The sequence below is a fragment of the Erythrolamprus reginae genome, chromosome 2 (assembly GCF_031021105.1).
Source record: "Erythrolamprus reginae isolate rEryReg1 chromosome 2, rEryReg1.hap1, whole genome shotgun sequence".
Lineage (NCBI taxonomy): Eukaryota > Metazoa > Chordata > Lepidosauria > Squamata > Dipsadidae > Erythrolamprus > Erythrolamprus reginae.
The window spans coordinates 354,870,970-354,894,461 of NC_091951.1; the positions used below are offsets into that span (position 1 = coordinate 354,870,970).

Consider the following 23,492-nt stretch of genomic DNA (forward strand, 5'->3'; position numbering starts at 1 on the left):
ACAGCTCACATTAGAGAACCATCTTTCAGCTGTGGCGAGGGGGGCGTTTGCCCAGGTTCGCCTGGTGCACCAGTTGCGGCCCTATTTGGACCGGGAGTCAATGCTCACAGTCACTCATGCCCTCATCACCTTGAGGCTCGACTACTGTAATGCTCTCTATATGGGGCTACCTTTGAAAAGTGTTCAGAAACTTCAGATCGTGCAGAATGCAGCTGCGAGAGCTATCATGGGCTTTCCTAAATTTGCCCATGTCACACCAACACTCCGCAGTCTGCATTGGTTGCCGATCAGTTTCCGGTCACAATTCAAAGTGTTGGTTATGACCTATAAAGCCCTTCATGGCACTGGACCAGAATATCTCCGGGACCGCCTTCTGCCGCACGAATCCCAGCGACCAGTTAGGTCCCACAGAGTTGGCCTTCTCCGGGTCCCGTCAACTAAACAATGTCGTTTGGCGGGACCCAGGGGAAGAGCCTTCTCTGTGGTGGCCCCGACCCTTTGGAACCAACTCCCCCCAGATATCAGAGTTGCCCCCACCCTCCTAGCCTTTCGTAAGCTCCTTAAAACCCACCTCTGTCGTCAGGCATGGGGGAATTGACATGTTCCTTCCCCCTAGGCTTTAAAATTTATGCATGGTACGCTAGTGTGTATGATTGGTTTTAATTTGTGGTGTTTTTTAAAGTAATTTAAGTATTGGATTTGTCTTACATTGTATTGCTATTGCTGTGAGCCGCTCCGAGTCTGCGGAGAGGGGCGGCATACAAATCTGATTAAACTTGAAACTTGAAACTTGACACGCTGCCTGATTTAGTGGATTACGGGAAGGCAGTGGTCATAAAATCCTGGGGAAGAAGAAGGCATCCTGAGGCTGGACTCTACCACCCTCCACCCACCGAGGGGCGTTAACGGCTCCAGATCTGATTGGAAGGAAGTGACGCAATGCTGGGCTCCGTTTCAGGACTCCTGCTGTTTAACCTACTTATGATTGAGTTAGTTAGACGATATTTCCATCCGTTTTGGACAGGATACTTCAGAGGCCGAATGAAGATAAAGGCCAAGGGAGCTGTGTTACTTTTTTGGCTCTGCCCGGAGTCGGAAGGGAGTCTGACACCGAGATCCTGAACCCGAGGGAGGGAGGGAGGGGGACGGCAGAGGGTGTGTGTGTGTGTGTGTGTGTGTGTGTGTGGCTGCCTTCCTCGCCTTCCAGCTGGGCTGCTCAGGGCCCTTCGCCCTCTGAGAACGAGGCAAGGCAGCGGAGGCCGGAGGGGGGCAAGGGGGAGCAGGAGAAGTGGCCAATGGTCACTCAGGGATCACTGGGGGCCCAGCAAGAGAGAGGTCTTCCTGCCTTTTGCAGTGGAGGGCGGGGGATCTGCAGGAGAGGATCCCTGGGGACCTTTGGGGCAATTGAGCTACGAAAAAGCTGCTGCCGATTCCACAGTGAGGAGGAGGGAGGGGCGCAGAGACCCTCAACCCTCACACAATGTGGGGGGGGATCTCCCATTCCCCAACTCCCGCTTCCCAGGTGAACTCTTCATAGGTGAGCGCTCTGCATTGTTCTGCTTGGGACAAAAGGAGAATTTCGGCAGTGGAAACAAAGCCGTGTTGGCACCGGCCAAACAGGAGAACCAACCCATCCGGACCAGGTACAACAGTCCATCTGCCTTTGAAAGACACGGGCCACTAAGGCAGCAGAGTCCACACTTGGCACAGAGAGGCCCTCTGGTTGGAGAAGATGTCGGAACTGGACAGCCCTCCCTCAACTAGAGGAGGAGGGCTGTGACCCCACCTCTCTCCCGTCTACAGCACAGTCCCTTCAGCAGTCCCAGGATGGCCCCTCACCCACTGGCACCACGCAGGTGACTCTGAGGACCTTAAGGACCCACTGAAAGGATGCAGGTGACCAGCAGTCTGCAATGAGCACAAATCCTTCCGTCCTCCACCGTCCAGTCAGAGCTGAAGAAGCTTCTTCCATGAGAAGCAAAACGTCTTCAGATTCAGACCAGATCCAAACTCAGATCCAGACCAGACTTAACACTACTTCAACGCATCTGCTCCTGGGAAATACACACCGAACTTAGGAGACGTCGTGAACTCGGTGAAACTTTACATAGACTACCAAAACCCACAACCCTCCCTTCATCTCCAAACCCTCTGCCCCTCCTCAACCATCCCACACTTCTCCACCCACCATTCCTCATCAACAACCAAACCTCCCCAGCACCTCCAGCAATGAATAGGAAAACGCGCCCCTTGCTACCTCGCCTCAATCCAACTTCAACTCAACCCAACCCAATCCCCTTCCTGAACACAAATACAATCTCAAATGCAAACTAATCAATGCAAGAAGTTTAATCAACAAGTTATCTGAATTCCTCCTTCTACTCGACACCAACTTATTTGACATAATCTTTGTTTGCGAAACATGGCTGAATAGTTCCTATCCTGACTCCATCATCACTCAAAAGAACTACCTGGTCGTCCGGTCCGACCGCGAATCCCGCAGAGGAGGTGGTGTAGCCATATTCTATAAAAGCTCACTCAATCTAAAAAACACTCAAGTTGCACACGATTTACTCCTTCCTGAAACCTTAATCTGCGATCTTTCTCTCAACACTACTCTCCGCTTTTTACTGTGCTACAGAGCTCCAAACTATGACACTACCCATGCAACAAAATTAACCTCCCTACTAACATGGGCAACCTCCTGCCCCTATCCTATTATCTTCCTAGGTGACCTCAACCTACCACACATCAACTGGACACTAAATGAATGCTCCACCGAACCTATACATACTGCCATTAATAACGCCATCACCAGCCTGGGACTGGAACAATTAGTATCAAACAATACCAGACTCAACAACTGTCTCGATCTTATATTCTGTAATACAAAAGTGCTATTTATGGACTGCATATCAGAGAACCCTTCTCCAACAGCGACCATAGTATGATCAACTTCAACCTAAACCTACACCATCATATCACTCAACTGAACAACGCACCACCTAAGTACAATTTCAGGAAAGCCAACTACGAACTCATAGACGCCAATCTCTCACTCATTAATTGGCAATCATTGTTCTCTAACTGCAGCACCATTGACGACCTCTATAATGCGTTCTTATACCAAATTAATAGACTTATAGTTCTGCATGTACCACTCACCTCTCCCAGAAGAAAACGAAAAAATAACGTACTTGTCTCGATCAAGAAACTACAAACCCAAAAAAGATCCCTCTGGCGTAGAAACAAAAAAGGCCCAGTAACCAACTTTAAAAGCCGCTACAGAAGCATATGCCAACAAATAAAAGCAGAATGTCTCAACTATCACAGTAAACACACCAAATACACACCAAATCGAACCGGGCCTTCTACAACTTCGTCAACAACAAACTCAACGACTCCAGACCTATTCCACCTCTCGTAGGACCCAATAACAAAGAATACCTTGATGACCCATCCAAAGCTAACCTCTTCAACTCCTTTTTTGGCTCTGTTTTTGTTAACAATAACGGCTCATCCCCCTTCTTCGCAACTCGCACTCCAAACTCATTAAAAAACCTAACCCAAACCATCTTCACTATAGATTACGTTGAAAAAGCAACCCGTGTTCTCAAACCTTCCCTATCTGTCGGTCCAGATGGTCTTTGTGCATACTTCCTAAGAAAACTCTCATCTGCCATAGTTGAACCCCTAAGCATTATCTTCCAAAAATCCTTCAGGACCAGCACTCTCCCCAAACTGTGGTCAAAAGCAGTAGTCATCCACCCAACAGAATCTATCCTAAATTTAATAAATGTGATTGAAGAATATGGGAAAGTTGCAGGATTGAAAATAAATAAGGAAAAGACACAGATACTAACAAAAAATATGACTGAAATACAGAGAAAACACTTAGGAGACATATCAAACATAAAGATCACGAAAAAAGTGAAATACTTAGGGATATGGATGACCTCCAAAGCCCTATCTTTAAAAAACGACAATTATTTAAAATTATTAAGTCAGATTAAAAAAGACTTAGAAATATGGAGTAATCTACAATTATCATTCGTGGGAAGAATCTCCACAGTTAAAATGAATATCCTTCCAAAAATATTATTCCTTTTTCAAGTGATTCCAATAAATCCAGGAGCGAAATTCTTTGCCGAATTGAATAAGATAATAAGAAAATTTATTTGGCAAGGTAAAAAATCAAGAATAAAACAAAATTCGTTAGAAGACCGTAAGGAGAGAGGGGGCCTGGAGCTCCCAAATTGGAAATTATATTATCATGCCACGGCTCTGACATGGATAAAAGAATGGCTTACACTAGAAAATCAAAGATTGCTTAACCTAGAAGGCCATGACTTGATGGTCGGGTGGCATGCATTTGTATGGTATGATAAGTTAAGAACCCACTCATATTTTAAAAATAATGTTATTAGAAAGGCATTGATAGAAGTGTAGAATGAAATAAGGAAAAATCATTTTTTAGTAATGCCAGAATGGGTTTCACCCCTCGAAGCCATAGTACACCCAAATCTTAAAGGAAAAGGTAAGATTTGGAAATATAGTGATCTGTTAAATAATCAATTAAAATTAAGAACAAAACAAGAGTTATATGAGTTAGGTATAGATTTAGATTGGTGGCACTATATGCAGATTAGTTCTAGATATCAAACAGACGTAAAGACTTACATTTTTAAAAAAGAAAATAATGTACTGGGCAAATTATTATTTCAAAATCAAACAAAGACAATTGGAAATGTTTATAAATATTTACTAAATCATAGAACGATAGGTTGGATATTGAAGGATAATATGATCAGTTGGTGCAAAAATTTTGGCAAAGAGATTGATTTAGATACTTGGGAAAAGATATGGATGTATAATTGGAAAATAACAAAATCAATCTCTTTCAAAGAAAATCAAATTACGATGTTTTATAGATGGCACCTTCCACCATACAGAATCTCTAAAATGTTTCCTTCGGTATCGCCCATTTGTTGGAAATGTAAAAAAGAAGTTGGCACATATTACCATACATGGTGGACCTGTCCGGAGACAAAAATATTTTGGAATAAAGTAGAGAATTGGATAAATGAAATAACAAAGGAGAAGATTAAAAAATCTCCTGAATTTTTTTTATTGGGTATTTCAAATATAAAGTATAAAAAAGAAATTTACTATTTAATAATACATATATTGACGGCAGCACGAATAACATTCGCGCAGAAATGGAAAGAAAAGACGATACTGAAAGACACTGAGGTGTTTAAAAAAATTATAGAGTGTGCAGAATTAGACATGATGACTAAAAGGTTGAACAATCAAACTGAAACAGAATTTTATAAAATTTGGGATAAAGTATATGATTGGTGGAATGTTAAAAATAGTATTAAAAATTAAACATATAAGAATAAATGACTACTCAAAAATCATAAGATAGAATTATATAGTTTATATAGTTTATCTTCTTTTAGTATTACTAATAATTTGTTTATTGCTCTTTGATATATATATACATATAAGTATATTATTATTATTTTTGTTAAAAAAAAATATACATATATAAAGAAACTCAATCAATAATTTTAATTTTAAAAATCTATAATTAAATTTAATGATAATGTAATCTTCAAGTGTGGCTTTTCTGCTTAGATCTTGTAACAGTTAGAGCTTTTTATATTTTGTATTAGTTAGACTTTTATGATAAGCGGAGCAATAGTAGCTCTTTAAGTGTTTAATGTTGTATGTCTTTGTTCGTTTTACTTTGAAAATAATAAAAAATATTTAAAAAAACAAAAACAAAAGCAGTAGTCATCCCCATTTTCAAAAAAGGAGACCCATCACTAGTTGACAACTACAGACCAATATCACTATGGTGCGTCCCTTGTAAAATCATGGAATCAATTATAAACCGATCAATCACTCGACACTTAGAATCTAATAACCTACTCTCAAACAAACAATTTGGATTCCGTAACAAACTATCCTGCAACCTACAACTACTTCACTGCAAAAATATCTGGACCACCCACCTTGATCAAGGAAAATCCATCGATGCAATTTATATTGACTTCTGCAAAGCCTTCGACTCAGTGGTTCACGACAAACTTCTCCTAAAACTCAAATCCTATGGCATCTCAGGACTCCTACACAACTGGATTACCGCATTCCTGTCAAACAGGCAACAAGTCGTCAAAATTGGAAGCGCCATTTCCACCCCCGTCCCTGTCAAAAGTGGCGTTCCCCAAGGCAGCGTACTAGGTCCTACTCTTTTCATCCTATACATCAATGACCTCTGCGATAATATCACAAGCAACTGTGTGCTCTTTGCCAACGATGTAAAACTTTTCAACACCACTGACAACACACTCACTCTCCAAAAAGACCTTGATTTTGTTTCAGATTGGTCTAACACCTGGCAACTTCAAATCTCATCCAACAAATGCTCCACCCTCCACATCGGCAAAAAGAATCCAAACCTCATATATGAACTGAATAAACAAACCCTCATTACCAACCAACACTCAGTAAAAGACCTTGGAATACTTTTCATTTTCATTTAATTTTATTGGGTTTGTATGCTGCCCCTCTCCGTAGACTCGGGGCGGCTAACAACAGTAATAAAAACAACGTGCGACAATCCAATACTAAAACCTAAAAACCCTTATTTTAAAACCAATCATACATACAAACATACCATACATAAATTGTGGAAGCCAAGGGGGAAAGAATATCTTAATACTAATATCAAATGACCTAAGTGCTAAAGCCCACTGCAACTATATCGCCCAAAAGGCTTCCAGAGTTGTTAACCTGATCCTACGCAGCTTCTGCTCTGGCAATCTCTCACTACTGACCAGAGCCTACAAAACTTATGCCAGACCCATCCTCAAATACAGCTCATCTGTCTGGAACCCACACCACATTTCAGACATCAACACTCTCGAAAACGTCCAAAGATATTTCACCAGAAGAGCCCTTCACTCCTCCTCCCGTAACAGAATACCCTATGAAACTAGCCTTACAACCCTGGATCTTGAAAGCTTAGAACTGCGGCGCCTCAAACACGATTTAAGTATTGCCCACAAGATCATATGCTGCAACGTCCTTCCGGTCAACAACTACTTCACCTTCAACCGCAACAACACAAGAGCATGCAACAGATTCAAACTTAATATTAACCGCTCCAAACTTGACTGTAAAAAATATGACTTTAACAATTGAGTCGTTGACGCGTGGAACTCATTACCGGACTCAGTGGTGTCTACTCCCAACCCCCAAAATTTCTCCCTTAGACTCTCCACGATTGACCTCTCCAGGTTCCTAAGAGGCCAGTAAGGGGCGTATATAAGTGCACTGATGTGCCTAACGTCCCCTGTCCAATTGTCTTTCCTTATCTCATATATCCTATATATTCTCTCCCTCTCATCCACTCCTATTCTTTTTTACTTACTATCCCTATATATACTACTTAATGTCTATTTCATTCCATATGTATTGTATATTGGACAAAGAATGAATAAATAAATAAATAAATAAACAAACAAACAAACAAATAAATAAATAAATACCAGGTGCCTCTTTGGGACAAGAAGGTTTGGATGGGGGAAAATCTCCAAAGACATTTTACAAAGGGGGGGCTCTCTCTCATCCACTCACTCAAAAACCTGTGTGTCCCCCCCCCCGTTTCTCCCCAGAGGCACCTGGATGAAGTGGGAAGAGGTTAAAAAGACTCGTCCTTTTGTGTGTATGTATGTGTGTGTGAGTGTGTGTGCCCGCAGCCATGCAACAAAGACTGATTGGCATATTTTAAGGAGACTCTGCTTTGGTTTATACGTTTGTCCTTATTTTAATGTTTGTAACCCACAGCCGCCCTCTCCTGCCATGAACAGCCCAGCAATGGCCCCCTGCCTTCCTGTGCCAGAGGCCGCCCACCCCTCCGAGCGCCTTTCAAGTCCCACGCAGCCAAAGGGCCCTGGAAAAGTTTCCCTTGGAGAGAGACCGGGGGTGAAGGGGCGGGGCTTAGAGCGCTGGCGGACCAATGACGGGACGGGAGCACCGAGAGACCGGCCGAAGGAGGAAGGATGCCCGGGTGGACTCAGCCGCGGTGGATCACGGGCCCCCGAGAAGAAGTGGCCCCCAGACCCCCTCTGCGGCTCCAGAGCCGGCCAGTCCCCCCAAGCCTCCGCCAGGCCCATCCCTGCCGCCAGGGGTGTGGGGGGAGGCGGGCGGCACCTCCACGGGGGGTGTAGTGGCCCAAGCGGAGCTTTATAAGGGGGCGTCCCGCCCGCGGCTGGCCAGTCCGGATTCCCGGAGAGCAACATGGCGACAGGCACCGTGGCGCTTCTGGGGCTCCTCCTGGCTTTCCTGCTCGGCTCCTCCGGCACCTCCGCCGAAGCCCGGAACTCGGAGCGCTTCCACCCGTGGCAGGTAAGAGGCGGGGGGGGGGGGGGGCGGAGGGTCCCGGCCTCCCCGTACAAAGCCCCCCCGCTCCCGGTCCCTGCTCAAAGGGCGCCGCTTCCTCGGAGTTGGTGGCCGCTCCCGGTCCCGTCCCGCTCAGCTCCAGAGCCCCGGAGCCCCCGACGGGCGGGCGGGCGGGCGAGGCTGCGCTACTCTGCCCCCGGGGCTGCTGCTTCCGCTCGCTGGGACGAGGGCAGAGCGATCCGCCAGGCTGGGCGCCTCGATCGGCGGCACTTTGGGATGGGCCGCCTCTGCCGCCCCCTCCCGGCGTGGGAAGCCCGAGTGGGGATCGGGCACGTGGGCACAGGGGGGGGGGCTTCAAATCCCCGGAGAAAATGGGGCCAGCGCTGCCAGCCTCTCCCCCTGTTGGGCCGCCTGGCTCGGCCGCAGCCCTCACCTGCTTCATTTCCTCCCTTCAGCGCGTCCTGAGTGGCAACTGGACGAATGACCTCAACTCCACCATGCAGATCAACGACATCAATGAGGCGGGGGTGTTCAGCGGCATGTACCTAACGGCCGTCTCGACCACTTCCCAAGACATCCGGCTATCCCCGCTGCAGGGCATCCAGCAACTTAGGAACCAGCTCCTCTTCGGCTTCACCGTCAACTGGACCTTCTCTGGTAGAGCCCTTCATGACCTGGAATGGGACAAATAGAATGGGAGGAGGAGGGAGGGAACCTAGTGGGTCTCCCCTTCCTTGGGTGGCCTCTTGCAGATTCTGTCATTGAATAATAATAATTAATAACAACAACAACAACAACAACAACAATAATAATAACAATACAACAAACAACAGCAACAAAACAACAACAGTGTTGGAAGGGACTTTGGAGTTCTTCTAGATCCTTGGAACAAACGTCCACAGGAACTGAATTGAAACACACCTGGGATAAACATAGATCCACTCTAAGATAAAATACAGGAAATAGTATAAGGGCAGATGAGATGGACCAGGAGGTCTTTTTCTGCCGTCCATCTTCTAGGATTCTATGTTTCTAGCCCAACCCCCCCTGTTTAGGCAGGAAACTCTACACTACTTCAGATAGATGGTTATTCAACCTCTTTTTAAAAACTTCCAGTGTTGGAGCATTCACAAATTCGGGAGGCAACCTCTGTTCCACTGGTTAATTGTTCTGTCAGGAAGTTTTTCCTTAGTTCTAAGTTACTTCTCTCCTTGTTTAGTTTCCACCCATTGTTTCTTGTTCTTCCCTCAGGTGCTTTGGAGAATAGTTTGACTCCTTCTTCTTTGTGGCAACCAGAAAGATATATTGGAAGGCTGCTCTTAGGTCTGACCTGGTCCTCCTTTTCATTAAACTAGCCATGCCCAGTTCCTGCAACCGTTCTCCGTACATTTTGGCCTCCAGTCCCCTCGTTCTCTTTGTGGCTCTTCTCTGCACTCTTTCTAGAGTCTCAACCTCCTTTTTGCATCGTGGTGACCAAAACTGAACGCAGGATTCCATGTGTGGCCTTCCCAAGGCCTTATAAAGTGGTATTAACGCTTCACGTGATCTTGATTCTCTCCCTCTGTTAACGCAGCCTAGTACTGTGTTGGATTTTTTGGCAGCTGCTGCACACAGCTGGCTCCTATTTCAATGGTTTCCCACTAGGACTCTCAAGATCCCTCTCACAGTTACTACTGTTGAGCAAGGTGCCACCTATACTGTATCTGTGCATTTTGTTTCTCTTGCCTAAGTGCAGAACCTGACTTTCTCCACCCTTGAATGTCATGTTGTTAGATAGCGCCCAGTGTCTAAGTCTGTCAAGATCCTTCTGTATTTTGCATCCGTCTTCTGGAGTGTTGGCTATTCCTGTCAGTTTGGTGTCATCTGCAAATTTGATGAGTTCCCCATCTATCCCCTTGTCCAAGTCCTTGATGAAGATGTTGAAGAGTCCTGGGCCTAAAACGAAGCCTTGGGGGACTCCACTTCACACATCCCTCCATGGAGATGCCGTTCCGTTGAGCACTATGTGTTGAGTGCAGTTGGTCAGCCAGTTTTGAATCCATCTGGTGGTGTTGCTGTCCATCCCACATTCTTCTACTTTATCTAACAGTAGGTTATGGTCTATTTTGTCAAAAGCCTTACTAAAGTCCAAATAAAGGGTGGACAGGTGTTCACTTACCCTTTCCTTCCCTATTTTACCTTCTGTTTTCTTTGTGGGGCTGGTTTTGATAGGTTGGGCTGGTTCTTCCCTTTGTGTAAAGACAGGGGCAAAATGCCCCCTCCCCATTAGCTGGAGCTGCCCAAAGACTAAAGGTAGCATTGGTGGGAACTGTACCCCTCCCCCAATTGAGTCCCTGGCCGATTCCTCCCTCAGCCTCCACCACCGTCTTTGTGGGTCAGTATTTGGTGCGTGCGGACGGAAGGGAGCTGCTGAAGACCACCTGGCTGCTACGTGCGGCCGTGAAGTCCATGAAAGACGATTGGAGGGCAACCAGGTAAGGCAAAGCAGGGGCTGAACCGCTGTGGCCCCTGGCTTGAAGGGCCCTGGGAGTCTCTTTGGACACCCCTCCCTTTTCTCTCCCCCCACCCCAAAAGGGGCCCTTGGAAGGCAGCACCAATGGCTCCCCCCCTTCCAAGGCCTGTTTCAGCAGCCAGGGCTGAGCAGCTCCTGGGGGGGGGAGGCTGCCATGTCCAGATCCCTTTCCTGCCCCTCCCCCCACGAAGGACCCCAGAGGAGCCTTTGGGGAGCATCCTCGGGCCCCTGTCAGTGACAGGCAGTTGAAGTGGGGCTTGGGTGGCATCACAGCCTGGTCAGACCACAGCTGGCAACACTCTGACAGCTGTTGAGGGGGAGGAAGGAGGGTGGGGGGTGGGGGGTGGGATGCTCAGAATGTGTGGGGGGGGCAGCAATCATGCCACCATGAATTTTGACATTTTCCTCTTTCCTGCTTCATTGCAGGGTTGGCACAAACACTTTCCACCGCACCAACTGAGAGGGTGAAGAGAGCCAGGCCTCCGTGGTTCCTGCCTTGGGGGGGGAGCCTTCCTTCCACACCCATCAGCCCCCCTTCTCTAATAAAATCTTTTCCTCAGCAACGTCAGTCCACCTGCTCTTTCGGAAGCTCCCTGGGGGCCAGTCTGGAGGCTTCCCGGAGATACTGGGTAGGACCCCTATCTGGAGGGAGGGTCAACTCAATGCCAACTCTGGGTTTGGCCTCTCTCCTTACCTCCACCACGCAGCCTTTGCCCCTGAGGACTTTTGCAACTAATGCACTGAGGGTCTATTCATTTATTAGCAGATAATCAATTGCAGATGAGCAATGAATGGGCTTCACCCAGAGCTGGTCCATCTTAATTACGTGGTCATCTCAATGCAGGCGTTGTTAGAACCAGCAGTTATCTAACACCCATTTTGACACTTACCTGAAGAAGCCCAAGAGGCTGACCGCAAATAAACAGTTCAAAAAAAGGGATGTGGATTTGAAATCATGCAGAGGAATTTTGCAAGTGGGCCTGGAGTGTCACAGGGAAAGGGGAAGGGGCATCTTGCTTAAGCCTTGGCCATGAATCAAGGTCTGAAAGTAAGACGCTCCATGGTAGCACCTCAAAAAACAACTCAAGAACTGGAGAGCTTATTTTACTTATTTATTAAATTTTTAGCCCACCCACCTCAATAATGCAGTGACTCCGGATGGCTAACAATGGAATAAAAGTTAAGAAGTGCTAAAAAGAACTGAAAGTAGAATAAAAAGATTAAAAGTTAAGAACAAAGATAATGGGCAGCCTGGGGGTGAGAATCTTCTCTACCCCATCAAACCCCCCCCCCAAAAAAGTGAAAGGTTGAGGCACAACTGTTACAGTTGCTGATAGTATAGAATAGAATTCTTTATTGGCCAAGTGTGATTGGACACACAAGGAATTTGTCTTGATGCAGATGCTCTGTGGACATCAAAGAAAGAGACATTTGTCAAGAATCACGAGGTACAACACTTAATGATTGTCATAGGGTCAAATAAGCAATGAGGAAACAATCAATATTAATAAAAATCTTAGGATGCAAGCAACAAGTTACAGTCAAACAGTCCTAAGTGGGAGGAGATGGGCGATAGGACTGATGAGAAAAAAACCTAGTAATAATAGTAGTGGACTTAGTAAAATGTTTGACAGTGTTGAGGGAATTATTTACTGTTCTTGTGTCTGTTTGTGTTGATGTGCAGTGCTCTGTAGCGACGTTTTGAGCGTAGGAGTTGAAGCAGTTTATGTCCATGGTGCGAGGAGTCAGTCAATATTTTCCCCACCCTCTTTTTGACTCATGCAGTCTACAGGTCCTCCATGGAAGGCAGATTGGCAGCCATTGTTTTTTTCTGCAGTTCTGATTCTCCTCTGAAGTCTGTGTCAGTCCTGTTCTAGAGGAGCAGATGACGGACTCAATGGTTCCTTGTAGAACTGGATCAGCAGCTCCTGGGGCAGTTTGAGTTTCCTGAGCTGGCGCAGAAAGAACATTCTTTGTTGTGCTTTTTTGATGATGTTTTGGATGTTAGGTGACCATTTTAGGTCTTGAGATATGATAGAACCTAGAAATTTGAAGGTCTCTACTGCTGATACTGTGTTGTCTAGTGTTGTGAGAGGTGGAAGGGTGGGAGGGTTTCTCCTAAAGTCTACCACCATTTCTACGGTTTTGAGTGTGTTCAGTTCTAGATTGTTCCGGTCACACCACAAGGTTAGTTGTTCAATCTCCCATCTGTATGCAGATTCATCATTGTCTCGAATGAGTCCAATCACAGTTGTCACTCGCAGTTATTAGTGTATAGACTATAGAGAGAAGTGGGGAGAGTGCACAGCCTTGGGGGGGGCTGTGCTAATTGTACAGGTATCTGATGTGATTTTTCCTAGCTTCACCTGCTGCTTCCTGTCTGTCTGATCCAAGATAAGACAGAAGCAAAGGGAAAAAGGTGTTTCCTTTTTGGCCGTGTTAGTAGTCGGAAGAAGGGAGGGAGGGAGAGAGACAGAGACACCCAGGATGATGATGATAATAATAATAATAATAATAATAATAATAATAATAACAACAACAACAACAACAACAATAAAAATAATTCATTAGACTTGTATGCTGCCCCTCTCTGAAGACTCGGAGTGGCTCAAATGCCGTGGATGAGTCGAAGACTCCCAGCCAAGATGTCCACGAGTCTCCAAAAGTGACCACGAGGCCACACCAGAGCCCTCCTACTCACATTTTAGTGATTCGAGTGGGATCCAGTCTGATATTTTTGGACACGCTGTCTGATTTAGTGGATTACGGGAAGGCAGTGGTCATAAAATCCTGGGGAAGAAGAAGGCATCCTGAGGCTGGACTCTACCACCCTCCACCCACCGAGGGGCGTTAACGGCTCCAGATCTGATGAAGATAAAGGCCAAGGGAGCTGTGTTACTTTTTTGGCTCTGCCCGGAGTCGGAAGGGAGTCTGACACCGAGATCCTGAACCCGAGGGAGGGAGGGGGACGGCAGAGGGTGTGTGTGTGTGTGTGTGTGTGTGTGTGTTGCTGCCTTCCTCGCCTTCCAGCTGGGCTGCTCAGGGCCCTTCGCCCTCTGAGAACGAGGCAAGGCAGCGGAGGCCGGAGGGGGGCAAGGGGGAGCAGGAGAAGTGGCCAATGGTCACTCAGGGATCAGTGGGGGCCCAGCAAGAGAGAGGTCTTCCTGCCTTTTGCAGTGGAGGGCGGGGGATCTGCAGGAGAGGATCCCTGGGGACCTTTGGGGCAATTGAGCTAAGAAAAAGCTGCTGCCGATTCCACAGTGAGGAGGAGGGAGGGGCGCAGAGACCCTCAACCCTCACACAATGTGGGGTCCCCAACTCCCGCTTCCCAGGTGAACTCTTCATAGGTGAGCGCTCTGCATTGTTCTGCTTGGGACAAAAGGAGAATTTCAGCAGTGGAAACAAAGCCGTGTTGGCACCGGCCAAACAGGAGAACCAACCCATCCGGACCAGGTACAACAGTCCATCTGCCTTTGAAAGACACGGGCCACTAAGGCAGCAGAGTCCACACTTGGCACAGAGAGCATAGTTCCCTCTAAGCTGAGCAGTGAGCAATCGCTCACTTAAAAATCATCATCAACTCAGAGTTTTCCAAACCTGCCCAGAAGCCGAGAGGGAAAGAGTGAGAGGGAAGGAGAGAGAGAGGAAGAGAGAGAAACAGAAAAAAGAGAGGAAGGAAAAGAGAAAGAAAAAGAATGGGAGTAAGGAAGAGAGAAAGAAAATCAAAATCTAGTTTGAAACTAGCTCAACTATTTAAGTGGCATTTTGATATTGATAGAGTTGCCCTATTATGAGCTCACTGTTATAGACACACAGTACAGTATTTTATTTTGAAATTCTCTGAGGCAAAACAGGGTGGGTTTTTTATTTATTTGTTTGTTTGTTTGTTTGTTAGTTAGTTTGTTTATTTATTTGTTTATTTATTTATTTATTTATTTATTTATTTATTTATTTATTTATTTATTTATTTATTTATTTATTTATTTATTATTTCTGTGCCGCCCAGTCCCGAAGGGACTGCCGCTCAGACACTATACTTTTCCACCCACACCCCCAAAAAATTAGAGTGAACACTGACAGAGGGGCCCTCTGGTTGGAGAAGATGTCGGAACTGGACAGCCCTCCCTCAACTAGAGGAGGAGGGCTGTGACCCCACCTCTCTCCTGTCTACAGCACAGTCCCTTCAGCAGTCCCAGGATGGCCCCTCACCCACTGGCACCACGCAGGTGACTCCGAGGACCTTAAGGACCCACTGAAAGGATGCGGGTGACCAGCAGTCTGCAAGGAGCACAAATCCTTTCGTCCTTCACCGTCCAGTCAGAGCTGAAGAAGCCTCTTCCATGAGAAGCAAAACGTCTTCAGAGAAAAACCAGGTGCCTCTTTGGGACAACGAAGGTTTGGATGGGGGAAAATCTCCAGAGACGTTTTACAAAGGTGGGGGGCTCTTTCTCATTGGCATTGGATTTGGTATTATGTACTGTACTGTTTTTTATTATTGTTGTGAGCTGCCCCGAGATTGCGGAGAGGGGCGGCCTATAAATCCAATAAACCTAAACCTAAACCTCATCCACTCACTCAAAAACCTGTGTGCCCCCCCCCCCCGTTTCTCCCTTTCTCCCCAGAGGCACCTGGACGAAGTGGGAGGAGGTTAAAAAGACTCGTGCTCGTGTGTGTGTGTGTGTGTGTGTGTGTGTGTGTGTGTGTGTGCAGGTGCAGCCATGCAACAAAGACTGATTGGCTTATTGGAGACTCTGCTTTGGTTTATACGTTTGTCCTTATTTTAATGTTTGTAACCCACAGCCGCCCTCTCCTGCCGTGAACAGCCCAGCAATGGCCCCCTGCCTTCCTGTGACAGAGGCCGCCCACCCCTCCGAGCGCCTTTCAAGTCCCACGCAGCCAAAGGGCCCTGGAAAAGTTTCCCTTGGAGAGAGACCGGGGGTGAAGGGGCGGGGCTTAGAGCGCTGGCGGACCAATGACGGGACAGGAGCACCGAGAGACCGGCCGAAGGAGGAAGGATGCCCGGGTGGACTCAGCCGCGGTGGATCACGGGCCCCCGAGAAGAAGTGGCCCCCAGATCCCCTCTGCGGCTCCAGAGCCGGCCAGTCCCCGCAAGCCTCCGCCCGGCCCCTTCCTGCCGCCAGGGGTGTGGGGGGAGGCGGGCAGCAGCTCAACGGGGCGTGTAGTGGCCCAAGCGGAGCTTTATAAGGGGGAGTCCCGCCCGCGGCTGGCCAGTCCGGATTCCCGGAGAGCAGCATGGCGACAGGCACCGTGGCGCTTCTGGGGCTCCTCCTGGCTTTCCTGCTCGGCTCCTCCGGCACCTCCGCCGAAGCCCGGAACTCGGAGCGCTTCGCCGCGCGGCAGGTAAAAGGCGGGGGGCGGGCGGAGGGTCCCGGCCTCCCCCGTACAAAGCCCCCGCCCGCTCCCAGGCCCTGCTCAGAGGGCGCCGCTGCCTTGGGGTTGGTGGCCGCCCCCGGTCCCGTCCCGCTCAGCGCCAGAGCCCCGGAGCCCCAAACGGGCGGGCGGGCGGGCGAGGCTGCGCTACTCTGCCGCAGCGGTTGCTGCTCCCGCTCGCTGGGCCGAGGGCAGAGCCATCCGCCCGCGGGGTCCCATGCCGGGCGCCTCGATCGGCGGCACTTTGGGATGGGCCGACTCTGCCGCCCCCTCCCGACGTGGGAAGCCTGAGGGGGCATCGGGTACGTGGGCACAGGGGGAGGCTTCAAATCCTCGGAGAAAATGGGCCAGCGCTGCCAGCCTCTCCCCCTGTTGGGCCGCCTGGCTCGGCCGCAGCCCTTACCTGCTTTCTTTCCCCCCTTCAGTGCGTCCTGAGTGGCAACTGGACGAATGACCTCAACTCCACCATGCATATCAACGGCGTCAATATGGCGGGGGTGTTTAGCGGCACGTATCTGACGGTCTTCTCGAACACTTCCACTCCCTTCCTGCCATCCCCGCTGCAGGGCTTCCAGCAACTGACGGACCAGCTCCTCTTCGGCTTCACTGTCAACTCGCCCTTCTCTGGTAGAGCCCTTCATGACCTGGAATGGGACCAAAAGAATGGAAGGAGGAGGGAGGGAACCTAGTGGGTCTCCCCTTCCTTGGGTGGCCTCTTGCAGATTCTGTCATTGAATAATAATAATAATAATAATAATAATAATAATAATAATAATAATAATAATACAAACAGCAACAAAACAACAACAACGAGGTGGAAGGGACTTTGGAAACACACCTGGGATAAACATATATCCACTCTAAGATAAAATACAGGAAATAGTAGAAGGGCAGATGAGATGGACCAGGAGGTCTTTTTCTGCCGTCCATCTTCTATGGTTCTATGGTTCTATGGTTCTAGTCCAACCCCCATGTTTAGGCAGGAAACTCTACACTACTTCAGTTAGATGGTTATTCAACCTCTTTTTTAAAACTTCCAGTGTTGGAGCATTCACAAATTCGGGAGGCAACCTCTGTTCCACTGGTTAATTGTTCTGTCAGGAAGTTTTTCCTTAGTTCTAAGTTACTTCTCTCCTTGTTTAGTTTCCACCCATTACTTCTTGTTCTTCCCTCAGGTGCTTTGGAGAATAGTTTGACTCCCTCTTCTTTGTGGCAACCAGAAAGATATATTGGAAGGCTGCTCTTAGGTCTGACCTGGTCCTCCTTTTCATTAAACTAGCCATGCCCAGTTCCTGCAACCGTTCTCCATACATTTTGGCCTCCAGTCCCCTCGTTCTCTTTGTGGCTCTCCTCTGCACTCTTTCTAGAGTCTCAACCTCCTTTTTGCATCGTGGTGACCAAAACTGAACGCAGGATTCCATGTGTGGCCTTCCCAAGGCCTTATAAAGTGGTATTAACGCTTCACGTGATCTTGATTCTCTCCCTCTGTTAACGCAGCCTAGTACTGTGTTGGATTTTTTGGCAGCTGCTGCACACAGCTGGCTCCTATTTCAATGGTTTCCCACTAGGACTCTCAAGATCCCTCTCACAGTTACTATTGTTGAGCAAGGTGCCACCTATACTGTATCTGTGCATTTTGTTTCTCTTGCCTAAGTGCAGAACCTGACTTTCTCCACCCTTGAATGTCATGTTGTTAGATAGCGCCCAGTGTCTAAGTCTGTCAAGATCCTTCTGTAGTTTGCATCCGTCTTCTGGAGTGTTGGCTATTCCTGTCAGTTTGGTGTCATCTGCAAATTTGATGAGTTCCCCATCTATCCCCTTGTCCAAGTCCTTGATGAAGATGAAGAAACCGCTATGGTTTAGCAATGATGTAAGGACTATAGTCAATGAAAAAAAGGCTGCCTATAGGAGGTATAAAGAGTCTGGAAGTATAGCTGATAGGGAGGTGTATAAAATGAGACAGAAGGAGGCGAAACAGATAATATATGCTGCTAAAGCCTCAAAAGAGGAAGAAATTGCCAAATCTCTAAAGAAGGGGGATAAAACCTTCTTCAGATATATTAGTGATAAGAAGAAGAAAAACTGCGGCATCACGAAGCTTAGTACCGGGAAAAATACATGCATTAATGGGAATAAGGAGATCGCTGACGATTTCAATAGCTACTTCTGTTCAGTTTTCTCAAAAGACACCTTACAAAATAATACTATAGAGGGATATAGCATTGCCTCCAACTGTACGGATTCAGCTCCAGTGATCTTAGAAGCCGATGTCTTAGAAGAACTTGAACGATTAAAGATAAATAAGGCAATGGGTCCAGATGGCATCCACCCCAGAGTTCTTAAAGAAGTCAGATCTGTCATTGCTACCCCCCTGACTGATTTGTTTAACCAATCCTTGTTAACAGGAGATGTTCCTGATGATTGGAGAATGGCAAGTGTTGTGCCTATCCACAAGAAGGGCAGTAGAGAAGAAGCTGGTAACTACAGGCCAGTTAGCTTGACATCAGTTGTCGTTAAAATGATGGAGACTCTACTGAAAAAGAGGATAAATCAGCACCTAAAAAACAATAAATTATTGGACCCAAATCAGCATGGCTTTACTGAAGGCAAATCATGTCAGACTAATCTCATTGATTTCTTTGACTATGTCACAAAGGTGTTGGATGAAGGTGGTGCCGTGGATATTGCCTACCTGGACTTCAGCAAAGCCTTTGATACGGTTCCACATAAAGAGCTGATAGATAAATTAGTGAAGATTGGACTTAATCCCTGGATAATTCAATGGATTTGCAGCTGGCTGAAGCATAGACACCAGAGGGTTGTTGTGAATGGTGAGTATTCTGAGCAGAGTCAGGTTACAAGCGGTGTGCCACAAGGGTCTGTTCTGGGTCCTATTCTTTTTAATATGTTTGTGAGTGACATAGGGGAAGGTCTGGTAGGGAAGGTTTGCCTATTTGCCGATGACTCTAAAGTGTGCAATAGGGTTGATATTCCTGGAGGCGTCGGCAATATGGTAAATGATTTAGCTTTACTAGATAAATGGTCAAAGCAATGGAAACTGCAGTTTAATGTTTCCAAATGTAAAATAATGCACTTGGGGAAAAGGAATCCTCAATCTGACTATTGTATTGGCAGTTCTGTGTTAGCAAATACTTCAAAAGAAAAGGATTTAGGCGTAGTGATTTCTGACAGTCTCAAAATGGGTGAACAGTGCAGTCAGGCAGTAGGGAAAGCAAGTAGGATGCTTGGCTGCATAGCTAGAGGTATAACAAGCAGGAAGAGGGAGATTATGATCCCGCTATATAGAATGCTGGTGAGACCACATTTGGAATACTGTGTTCAGTTCTGGAGACCTCACCTACAAAAAGATATTGACAAAATTGAACGGGTCCAAAGACGGGCTACAAGCATGGTGGAAGGTCTTAAGTATAAAACGTATCAGGAAAGACTTAATGAACTCAATCTGTATAGTCTGGAGGACAGAAGGAAAAGGGGGGACATGATAGAAACATTTAAATATATTAAAGGGTTAAATAAGGTCCAGGAGGGAAGTGTTTTTAATAGGAAAGTGAACACAAGAACAAGGGGACACAATCTGAGGTTAGTTGGGGGAAAGATCAAAAGCAACATGAGAAAATATTATTTTACTGAAAGAGTAGTAGATCCTTGGAACAAACTTCCAGCAGACGTGGTAGATAAATCCACAGTAACTGAATTTTAAACATGCCTGGGATAAACATATATCCATCCTAAGATAAAATACAGAAAATAGTATAAGGGCAGACTAGATGGACCATGGGGTCTTTTTCTGCCGTCAGACTTCTATGTTTCTAAGAGTCCTGGGCCTAAAACGAAGCCTTGGGGGACTCCACTTCACACATCCCTCCATGGAGATGCCGTTCCGTTGAGCACTATGTGTTGAGTGCAGTTGGTCAGCCAGTTTTGAATCCATCTGGTGGTGTTGCTGTCCATCCCACATTCTTCTACTTTATCTAACAGTAGGTTATGGTCTATTTTGTCAAAAGCCTTACTAAAGTCCAAATAAACCACATCGACAGCATTCTCCTAGTCCACTAATTTGGTCAGTTTGTCAAAGAATGCTATAAGATTAGACTGACATGATCTGTTTTTGACAAACCCATGTTGGCCTTTGGTTTCTTCTAGGTTTTGTTTTCTTCTCTGTGTTCGTTGACTCGTTGCTTGTTTATCTTTTTCAAACTCTTGTCAGGTATTGAGGTCAGGCTGATAGGTCTGTGGTTTCCTAGATCTATTGTTTTTCCTTTCCTGAAGATGGGAACTGCATCAGCTCTTTTCCAAATCCTCTGGCAGTTCCCCTGGTGCTCCAGGACCTTTGAAAGAGAGTTCAGTGGTTCTGAGGTGTCGTCTGCTGGTTCCTTCAGAACTTTGGGGTGTGATCCATCCGGTCCTGATGACTTGAACACGTCTAGGGTGGACAGGTGTCACTTACCCTTTTCTTCCCTATTTTACCTTCTGTTTTCTTTGTGGGGCTGGTTTTGATACGTTGGGCTGGTTCTTCCCTTTGTGTAAAGACAGGGGCAAAATGCCCCCTCCCCATTAGCTGGAGCTGCTCAACGACCCAGGGTAGCATTGGTGGGAACTGTACCCCTCCCCCAATTGAGTCCCTGGCCGATTCCTCCCTCAGCCTCCACCACCGTCTTTGTGGGTCAGTGTTTCCTGGATGGGGACGGAAGGCAGCTGCTGAAGACCACCTGGCTGGAACATGCGGCCGTGGAGTCCATGCAAGAGGATTGGAGGGCAACCAGGTAAGGCAAAGCAGGGGCTGAGCCGCTGTGGCCCCTGGCTTGAAGGGCCCTGGGAGTCTCTTCAGACACCCCTCCCTTTTCTCAATCATGCCACCATGAATTTTGACATTTTCCTCTTTCCTGCTTCATTGCAGGGTTGGCACAAACACTTTCCACCGCACCAACTGAGAGGGTGAAGAGAGCCAGGCCTCCGTGGTTCCTGCCTTGGGGGGGGAGCCTTCCTTCCACACCCATCAGCCCCCCTTCTCTAATAAAATCTTTTCCTCAGCAACGTCAGTCCACCTGCTCTTTCAGAAGCTCCCTGGGGGCCAGTCTGGAGGCTTCCCGGAGATACTGGGTAGGACCCCTATCTGGAGGGAGGGTCAACTCAATGCCAACTCTGGGTTTGGCCTCTCTCCTTACCTCCACCACGCAGCCTTTGCCCCTGAGGACTTTTGCAACTAATGCACTGAGGGTCTATTCATTTATTAGCAGATAATCAATTGGGTTTTTGCAGATGAGCAATGAATCGGCTTCACCCAGAGCTGGTCCATCTTAATTACGTGGTCATCTCAATGCAGGCGTTGTTAGAACCAGCAGTTATCTAACACCCATTTTGACACTTACCTGAAGAAGCCCAAGAGGCTGACCACAAATAAACAGTTCAATAAAAGGGATGTGGATTTGAAATCATGCAGAGGAATTTTGCAAGTGGGCCTGGAGTGTCACAGGGAAAGGGGAAGGGGCATCTTGCTTAAGCCTTGGCCAAGAGTCAAGGTCTGAAAGCAAGACGCTCCATGGTAGCACCTCAAAAAACAACTCAAGAACTGGAGAGCTTATTTTACTTATTTATTAAATTTTTAGCCCACCCACCTCAATAATGCAGTGACTCCGGATGGCTAACAATGGAATAAAAGTTAAGAAGTGCTAAAAAGAACTGAAAGTTCTGATTCTCCTCTGAAGTCTGAGTCAGTCCTGTTCTAGAGGAGCAGATGACGGACTCAATGGTTCCTTGTAGAACTGGATCAGCAGCTCCTGGGGCAGTTTGAGCTTCCCGAGTTGGCGCAGAAGGAACATTCTTTGTTGTGCTTTTTTGATGATGTTTTGGATGTTAGGTGACCATATTAGGTCTTGAGATATGATAGAACCTAGAAATTTGAAGGTCTCTACTGTTGATACTGTGTTGCAGTGTTCCCTCTAATTTTTTTTTTGGGGTGGGCGGAAAAGTATAATGTCTGAGCGGCAGTCCCTTCGGGACTGGGCGGCACAGAAATAATAAATAACTAAATAACTAAATAAACAAACAAACAAACAAACAAAACCCCCACCCTGTTTTGCCTCAGAGAATATCAAAATAAAATACTGTACTGTGTGTCTATAACAGTGAGCTCATAACAGGGCAACTCTATCAATATCAAAATGCCACTTAAATAGTTGAGCTAGTTTCAAACTAGATTTTGATTTTCTTTCTCTCTTCCTTACTACCATTCTTTGTCTTTCTCTTTTCCTTCCTCTCTTTTTTCTATCTGTTTCTCTCTCTTCCTCTCTTCCTCTCTCGCTCCTTCCCTCTCACTCTTTCCCTCTCGGCTTCTGGGCAGGTTTGGAAAACTCTGAGTTGATGATGATTTTTAAGTGAGCGATTGCTCACTGCTCAGCTTAGAGGGAACTATGCTGTGTTGTCTAGTGTTGTGAGAGGTGGAAGGGTTTCTCCTAAAGTCTACCACCATTTCTACAGTTTTGAGTGTGTTCAGTTCTAGATTGTTCCAGTCACACCACAAGGTTAGTTTTTTATTTTTATTTTTATTTATTGGATTTGTATGCCGCCCCTCTCCGTAGACTCGGGGCGGCTAACAACAGTAATAAAAAACATCATATAAATCCAATACTAAAACAACTAAAAACCCTTATTGTAAAAACCAAACATCCCTACAAACAAACATAAAATGCATAAATTGTAAAGGCCTAGGGGGAAAGAATATCTCAGTTCCCCCATGCCTGATGGCAGAGGTGGGTTTTAAGGAGCTTACAAAAGGCAAGGAGGGTGGGGGCAATTCTAATCTCAGGGAGTCTCCAAAAGTGACCGCGGAGCCACACCAGAGCCCTCTCCCTCGCAGTTTAGTGCTTAGCAGGAGCATCAGGGGTTCGGGTCTGATCCAGTCTGATATTTTTGGACACGCTGTCTGATTTAGTGGATTACGGGAAGGCAGTGGACATAAAATCCTGGTGAAGAAGAAGGCAGCCGGGGCCGGACTCTACCACCCTCCAATGGACACAGAGCAGACGGGGCCATCAGACCCACCGAGGGGCATTAACAGCTCCAGATCTGATTGGAAGGAAGTGACGCAATGCTGGGCTCCGGTTTAGGACTCCTGCTGTTTAACCTACTTATGATTGAGTTAGTTAGACGATAT

General features: G+C 46.8%; 2 protein-coding genes across 2 annotated transcripts; both read left to right on the plus strand.

The window, feature by feature from the left end:
• The first annotated feature begins 8,173 nt into the window (after positions 1-8,173).
• On the plus strand, positions 8,174-11,501 carry LOC139162863 (avidin-like). Its single transcript, XM_070743724.1, has 4 exons — positions 8,174-8,421; positions 8,871-9,072; positions 10,769-10,889; positions 11,354-11,501. Exons 1-4 carry the CDS (start codon positions 8,314-8,316, stop codon positions 11,385-11,387), a joined length of 465 nt encoding a protein of 154 aa, XP_070599825.1. The 5' UTR covers positions 8,174-8,313; the 3' UTR covers positions 11,388-11,501.
• Positions 11,502-16,120: 4,619 nt separating this feature from the next.
• LOC139162862 (avidin-like) lies at positions 16,121-21,384 on the plus strand. Its single transcript, XM_070743723.1, has 4 exons — positions 16,121-16,288; positions 16,744-16,945; positions 20,982-21,102; positions 21,237-21,384. The coding sequence occupies exons 1-4, from the start codon at positions 16,181-16,183 to the stop codon at positions 21,268-21,270; spliced, it is 465 nt and encodes a 154-aa protein (XP_070599824.1). The 5' UTR covers positions 16,121-16,180; the 3' UTR covers positions 21,271-21,384.
• Positions 21,385-23,492: the final 2,108 nt, after the last annotated feature.

Coding starts and splice junctions, on each gene's coding strand:
- LOC139162862 (XM_070743723.1), top strand. CDS start 16,181: ATGGCGACAGGCACCGTGGCGCTTCTGGGGCTCCTCCTGGCTTTCCTG. Junction 16,946..20,981: donor TGTCAACTCGCCCTTCTCTG/GTAGAGCCCTTC, acceptor TTCCTCCCTCAG/CCTCCACCACCGTCTTTGTG. Junction 21,103..21,236: donor GAGGATTGGAGGGCAACCAG/GTAAGGCAAAGC, acceptor GCTTCATTGCAG/GGTTGGCACAAACACTTTCC.
- LOC139162863 (XM_070743724.1), top strand. CDS start 8,314: ATGGCGACAGGCACCGTGGCGCTTCTGGGGCTCCTCCTGGCTTTCCTG. Junction 9,073..10,768: donor CGTCAACTGGACCTTCTCTG/GTAGAGCCCTTC, acceptor TTCCTCCCTCAG/CCTCCACCACCGTCTTTGTG. Junction 10,890..11,353: donor GACGATTGGAGGGCAACCAG/GTAAGGCAAAGC, acceptor GCTTCATTGCAG/GGTTGGCACAAACACTTTCC.